This window comes from Otolemur garnettii, unplaced genomic scaffold (genome assembly GCF_000181295.1).
Source record: "Otolemur garnettii isolate 467f Iridium unplaced genomic scaffold, OtoGar3 scaffold00044, whole genome shotgun sequence".
Lineage (NCBI taxonomy): Eukaryota > Metazoa > Chordata > Mammalia > Primates > Galagidae > Otolemur > Otolemur garnettii.
The window spans coordinates 5,279,894-5,287,385 of record NW_003852439.1 but is presented as its reverse complement, the minus strand read 5'-3'; the positions used below and the strand labels follow the sequence as shown (position 1 = coordinate 5,287,385).

Genomic DNA, 7,492 nt, shown 5'->3' with positions numbered 1-7,492 from the left:
GTTTTGGTTGAAATGCCATTCCTGTGGTTTTTGCCTTTTAGTTGGAGTAAAAGGTTGTGCAGGCCGTAACATAACTCCAGGTCTCTGCTTAGTTTCTCCTCAGTCCCTGAGACCCCAAACCAGATCCTTCCCATCAGCCTACCTGTAATTAGAGCCTCCCCTACAATGGATGAGCCTAAAAACATCTCAGATTCATTTCTTTCCTGAGGATTAAGTTTTAAGCCACTGGCCATGATAATTTTTAAAAGCCCTTTCCTAAAACTTTCTTGTCAGAAGTGTGCAGGATTAGGGTTGTTGAATATGATAACCATATCAGATACTCCTTAGCTCATACACCTGGGGTTGGGCCTAGTTTCTGATGTCATTTTCTCCAGCCCCTTCCCATTGACGTCACTCAAGCGATGGGGAAAGTTGGGTTGGCATGATCATAGCTCACTGCAGCTCCAAGTCCTGGGCTCAAACAGTCTTCCTGCCTCACCCTCCCAAAGTGCTGGGATTGCAGTCCTAAGCCACCTCCCCTGGCCTTCCGATGAGCTTCTTAGGGTTTCCAGTTGTGAACTAGTCTTCAGAGAGTTCCTTTCTTCCTCTAGCCCTTGCTTCCTGCCTTTATTTGACCTCACATCCCATTTCACATAAGGATCAATTTCTATCTTTCTCTGTTTCCATTCACTGAATTCTTTTAATATGCCAAGCATAGTTCTAGGCATTGGGTAAACAAGCAAGATCAGAAAAGATCCCTATACTCAGATACTGACCTTCTAGTAGGGAAGATAAAAACAAAACGAAGCAGGGGTTGATACACTAATGAAAGCTAGAGAGGGCACTAGGTGGGATATTCAAATAATGTCCCTTTAGGGAAGACATTTCAGCTGAGATCCAAATGGTAAGAAGGACATCTGCTGGGCAGAGATCTCAGAGAAAAGCTTCCCTGGCCACGCAAACAAATAGCAAGTGCAAAGGCCCTGGGGTGGAAGCAGGTTTGGTTCTTCAAAGAAGGGAACAGAAGGCATGTGGCTGAGGCATGAGTGCATGAGAGGTGGTAGGGAGGGAAGGAAAGGTTTAGAGACCTAGGTGGGGGACTGATCACATTGGAGTTTGTACATGATCTTTTTTCAAACTGCGGGAACAGTTCACTGTTCCTAATTCCTCATTTCCTCACTCTATGGTGAGTGCCACGCAATTGAAACTATCCTCAACAAGATCACCAATGTCCTTATGGCCACACAGTGCCCATTGGTAGGTGCATGAGCTCTGCCCCCTTGACACTATAGAATTGGTTTGGTGACTGCAAATTAGTCGTGATCTGGGCTGATTAGAGCTTATGTCTTGAGCACCGAGTACTAGGCCTAGGTTTAGCCCTACTCCTTGCCATACTCCTTGTTCCTTTTTCAGCAAATAAGACCATTCACCCCATACGTTAATTAGGACTTAAGGCAGAAGTCCAATCCTAACTGGTATGTACAACCAAGAGAGGGAATTGATTCTCTCCCGTAACCCTAAATCAAGTATGACTGGATCCAGGTGTACAAATGATATTGTTAGGACCTGGTTCTCTGTACCTTGGCTCTGGTTTCCTCTGTTTTGGCTTCATTCTCAAGCAGGCTGTCCCCTTGTGATAGCAAGAGGACCACTGGCAGTTCCAGGCTTACCTCCTGCCGCCTTACCATCTCTGGTGGAAGGAAAGGTTCTTTTTCTGGCTGCTGTGCACAAATCCTACACCTGGATACTCACTGACTCAGCTCATTGACCCACCCCTAAGCCAGTCGTTGGCTTAGTGTGGGTTAAGGCCTGTCCCTGAGTTAGTCACTGATGCTAGAGGCATGAGTAGGCAGATGCCCTCCTGTAAAGCAAAAGATAACGTCAAATCCGTAGGAACCACGTGAAACGAGTAGTGTTCCCCCGAGGGAATACTGGGGTACTATCACAGAAAGAAGAATGTATACAGAACTAAAAAAAAAAAAAAAAACCTACAAATCAACAGCTCTCTGCTGCATTCAGCTGCTCTGCTTTGATCAAGCTTTCAGAGAAACTGTTGCCCAGAAGGGGTAGGTGGAGAAATGGCATGATTTCTCTGAATTAGGGAAGGGAGAAAGGAAGGAGAGAAGATGCAAATACACTTACTAACAAGTGTAGAGTTATTGATAGGTTCTGTGCTTGAATATAGGCATATTTGTGCTTTTCATTCCAGAGATTCTGAAATTGGTGATTGAATCTATGTTGACACTAACATATTTAGCCCAGTGATTTGGTTTTTTGGCCACAAATATAGCTGGTTGATTATGTCCTGCAAAGTGATGGGTTTTGTTCATTCTTTTGTCCCTAAGGACACCTACCAGCCCTTGAGGGAAGGAAGGAACCTTGAAGACTTCTTATTTGGATTCCTGACAGCCTTTTGACAAGCTCAGAGCCTCAAACCCAGAAAACAAGCTATTATATGGGATAGGCGTTGTCAGCAGGGAGTCTGTAACTATTAGCTCAACTGTTACTAGAAGTTTGCTTCCCTAATCTCTGCTCTCCACTGCTCAAAGTGCTGCAAGCCTGCTAGTTACACCACCTCACCACGTGCGCCTGCTAGTTACTGGCTAATTGGTCTCCTCATACACAGTTCTCCAAAATTCTTTCTCTGTCCTTTCCTCCCAGTTACTCCTCCACTGTGTGGAAACTCCGCTTGCTCACACTGCCAGTGACCGACATTTCACTCAGCCTGGTGGAAAGTTTCCAGCCCTTATCTTACCAGTTTCTCTGTTGCATCCTTGTGACTGTGGAATGTTCTTTTTTTCCCTCTTGAAACCATCTCCTCCCAGTTCAGCTTGTTCTTCTTGCTTCTCATCTGTCTCGACTTTGTTGACTCTCTGCCTTCTTAGATTATTGCTTCTTTCCCTGCCCACCTTTCCAGCATTGGCATCCCCAGAGAGTCATGCATAGTCCCTGGGGGATTCTCTAAGGGTTCTGTCACAAGAAAGGGGGAAGAACCAACTACAGGTGTGTGACTCAAATCTGTATCATCGGCCCATCGCTCCCGAGTTTCGGTTCCAGTGTTGCATCTAGATGTGTCACAGATGTGTCAAACTACAAATGTCCAAGACTGGGTTCATTGTCTCCCTTCATCCCACCCAACCAAGAGTTCCCCTCCTGGTATTCTTTTTCTCTGGTGACGGGATGGTAGAGGTACCCGGTTGCCGAAGGTAGAGCCCCAGGAAGCGTGCTCTCTTTCTTATTTTTGTCCTCCCTCGCTCCCAAGTGTAATAAATCATCACATCTTGGTAACCTTCTGAATATTTTCGGAGTTCATTTTTTGTGTCTTCATCTTCATTCTCATTTTCTGGTTCAGGCCGTCTTCCCTTCTATCCTGGATTGCTCCAACAGCTGTCCATCTCAGACCTTGTCTCTTCCCATTCCATCCATGGCTGCTAGGATAAAGCGCCCATCATATCACTTTCCTCTTCAAAATCCTCCAGTGGGGTCAAGAGGAGTGGCTCGTGCCTGTAATCTTCACATTTTGAGAGGTTGAGATGGGAGGATTGCTTGAGGCCAGCAGTTCAAGACCAGCCTGGGCAACATAGCAGGACCCCCATCTCTAAAAGATAGAGAAAAAATTAGTCAACGTAGGTTGCAGAGCTCATGCCTATAATCCTAGCACTCTGGGAGGCCAAGGTGAGAGGATCCCTTGAGCTCAGAAGTTCGAGATTAGCCTGAGTAAGAATGAGACCCTGTTTCTACTAAAAATAGAAAAATTAGCCAGGCGTTGTAGCAGGTGCCTCTCATTCCAGCTATTCAGGAGGCTAAGGCAGAAGGATCACTTGAGCCTAAGAGTTGGAGGTTGCTTTGAGCTGGGCTGATGCCACAGCATTTTAGCCTAAGCAGTAGAGTGAGGCTCTGTCTCAAAAGAAAAAGAGGAAGAAGAAGAAAAGCCAAGTATGGTGGCATGTACCTATAGTTCCAGCTGTTCAGGTGGTTGAAGCGGGATGATCACTTGAGTTCAGGTGAGCTAGGCTGATACCATGGCACTCTAGCTCTAGCCTGGGCAACAGAGCAAGACTCTGCCCACCCCACTCCAAAAAAACAAGAAAAGCCAGGCATGGTGGTACACACCAGTAGTCCCAGTTACTCAGGTGGTTGAGACAGGAGAATCACATGATTCCGGGAGGATGCAGTGAGCTATGATGATGCCATTGCACTCCAGCCTAGGCAACAGAGCAAGACCGTATCCCAATAATAACTGCAGCAAACAAACATCAGCACCAAAATCCTCCAGGGGCTCCCTATCACCATAGTTTCTTAATATGTTATAAAAGCCCTCAGTGTTTCAGTCTGCCCAACCTGCCCAGGCCCTCAGGTGTACTCTAGTTCCCCTACAAGTCTGGCTGCTTTTCTCTTTTGCCCTCTGCACATCTTCTCCTCTGTCCCCCTGTACCAATGCCTTCCTGCTCTTTGATCTTTCACATGCTGCTCATGCATCACCTCTCCCGGGTAGCCTTTCGTGACTCATAGGTTGACTCTGGGATTCCCTGAATATTCTGGGCACAGACAGAAGTGTTTATTATCTTGATTGTGGTGATGGTTTTACGGTACATACGTATGTCAAAACACACCAAAGTGTACACTCAAATAAATGCAGTTTACTACGTGTTGTGTGTCAACATCCTGTGCACATTTCTGTGGACATAGTTTCATAATAATTTACAGGCAACTTGCATTCCCCTCCCGTCAGACTGAGGCCCCTTAAGGGAAAGCAGTGATCTGGGAGACATCTTATTTGGATCTCTAGGTCTGATAGTAGATGCTCAATACTTGTGGAGTGATGTTTGTAAGCTTATATACTAATTCATGGACCGTAACAGGTGGGTGGGCTGGCTTTTGTTTGGGTTTAGTTTCATCTGTTGGCAGTATTTTATCATTTAATCCAGCATAAAGTTCAGGGTGTAAGAATCAACTGTTCAACCAGATGTGGGTAATCGTTTTAAAACCTTCTCTCCTAGACACCATGCCACGAGAAGAGTGATCAATCTCTTCCCTTGTTTTCATGATGGAAGACTCGGGAAAGACCTTCAGCTCTGAGGAGGAAGAAGCTAACTACTGGAAAGATCTGGCAATGACCTACAAGCAGAGGTCAGTCCTCAAAACTTTAGGACCCTACTTTTCCTTCCTGTAAACGTAGCTGCCAATTACTTATCATAGGTTTCTTATATGTCAGGCACTGTGAAGGGCTTAACTTACACTGTCTTAATACTGCCCCATAATGAAACGATGATCACACCATTTTGTAGTTTTTTTTTTTTTTTTGGTAAGATGAGGAAACCGAGTTGCAGTAAAGGCAGAATAACCTGCCCACGGTTACATTGGGTAGCAAAGCTGAAATTGAACTCCAAACCCGTGATCCTAACCATTCTGCTGTGCTACTTTCCATCTTATTTTCTGAAAGGGTTTTTGCCATTTCCTTGGTGCTGTATCTGGTTAGTTCTTTGTGTATGGCCAAAGAACTTTTCCCTATGCTTAGTAAAATATATGGTTCCAGAGTTTAAAATTTGAAACCAGTGCCCATATCTGGGAGTTAGGTGTGAGGTTCAGCATTTTTCCTTTTATTTCTCATGGACTCTCACAATTTGCACGTGGAGGTCTTGTTCCATTCCCCCCAGTGTCTTTATGCTTAGTTTGACTTAAAGATCCTTCAGGCTTGGTATTTAAAAAAAGAAAAAAAATTCCATTGAATTGCAAGGCTTGAAAAGCTAGAGAAGGGTGTTTGGAATGGGGTAGGGAGAGATGGTAGTGGTGTGTGTGATAAGTGAACATTTATAATTTGTCCAGCTTCTGGAAATAGAAATTGCAGAAAATACAACATCCAAAGTGTATTTTCTCCATATTGGGCACCAAAAGTGTATGTTGAATGAATGAGTGAACAGTGAATTGGTTAAGATTGGCTTTAGAGTCAGGCACACCCAGGTTTAGGTCCAAGTTCTACTTCTGACCGTTAGACAAGTCATTCCTCTTGTCTAAATCGCATCTTCTCATCTGTAAAATGGGAATAATGGTAGTTTCTGCCTCCAAAGGGAGTTGGATAAAGAGATGTTCCACGTCTGACAGCACTATGCCCAGCACACATTAAACACGCCGTGCATTTTTATTTAACATTTGGGAATTCTGCCACAGGGCAGAGAATACGCAAGAGGAACTCCGAGAATTCCAGGAGGGAAGCCGAGAATATGAAGCTGAATTGGAGACGCAGCTGCAACAAATCGAAACCAGGAACAGAGACCTCCTGTCGGAAAATAACCGCCTTCGCATGGAGCTGGAAACTATCAAGGTGAGGAGCCAAGAGGAAGGGTACACAGGTATAAACAAGCTTCCAGCACAGACATGGCACATGTGCCTGGGAGCAGCAGCTGTGTAGAGAGGGACTGAGGCCCTGGGCCCTCTCCTGCAGACAGGCCTGGGGGGCAGATGTGTTTACTGAACGCTTCATGCTCCTGACAGGTGGAGCTCAGTGAGAAGCAAGTCACACACATGTTGCCCCGGACATTCTAGGTCGGGGTCCTCAAACTTTTTAAACAGGGAGCCAGTTCACTGTCCCTCAGACTGTTGGAGGGCCAGACTGCGGGCCCCAGGACGAGTTGGCTGCTAAGCAGGACACACAGCGGCAGCAAAAACACCCAGTGGGCCCGATAAATGTCCTAGGTGGGCCGCAGTTTGAGGACGCCTGTTCTAGGCTATCTACACCAATTTCACAAGGCACATGGCAGGGCGCCATTTCTAGAGTGGGGAGTGTTGCTAGAATTGCTGATTGTAATGAGGTCCGCAGTTATGTTCTGCAGTGTGATAGCTCCTAGCTCCATGTGGCGATTGAAATTTAAGTGAATTAAAGTAAAATTTTAATTCCTCAGTCACACCGGCCACATTTCGAGTGCTGAAGAGCTACATGTGCTAGCAGGTATCATTACTAGACAGAGGGGCTGTAGAACGTTTTAGTCTATAGCCCCTCTGTGATGGACAGTTCTGTTGCACACTGCCAGTCCAGACCAGGCTTCTCGACCTGGCACTGCTGACAGTTGAGTCTGGCTCAATCTCTGTTGTGAGGGGCTGAGTTTTGCACTGTGGGGGACAATAAGCTGCATCCCCAGCTTCCTACCCATTGGATGAAGCAGTATCTCTTTCCCTCCAAGGCTGTGACAACCTAAACTACTGCCGGACATGGATGAGTTTCTGGAGAACTGCCTCTGCAGGGTAGAGACTGTGTTCTTTGTACACTGTCTAGAGCCCAGCACACGATTAGGGGAACTGTGCCCAAGACTGGCTTGCAACCCTGCTGCCAGTCAGGGTCACCAGGGCAGCATCACAAACACCCAACGGCCCTGGACCTTGGTCACTTTCCTGTCCCTCCTCCCCCCGGGTCCCTGTTCTCATATCCCATTTCTTGGTAAGTCTGGTGGGGCCCTGGCATGTTTGCATCTTTTCTTTATTTTATTTTATTATTTATGTATTTATTTTTTGGAGACAG

General features: G+C 46.0%; 1 protein-coding gene across 2 annotated transcripts in view; it reads left to right on the top strand.

Annotated features, from left to right (window-relative positions):
* NDE1 (nudE neurodevelopment protein 1) overlaps positions 1–7,492 on the top strand; it is a 23,735-nt gene that overhangs the window by 3,108 nt on the left and 13,135 nt on the right. For both annotated transcript variants that reach the window (XM_023513785.1, XM_012805744.2), the window contains exons 2-3: positions 4,980–5,109; positions 6,148–6,301. In XM_023513785.1, the coding sequence (XP_023369553.1) occupies positions 5,024–5,109; positions 6,148–6,301 (240 nt within the window). In that variant the 5' untranslated portion in view covers positions 4,980–5,023. The remainder of the gene's footprint in view (positions 1–4,979; positions 5,110–6,147; positions 6,302–7,492) is intronic.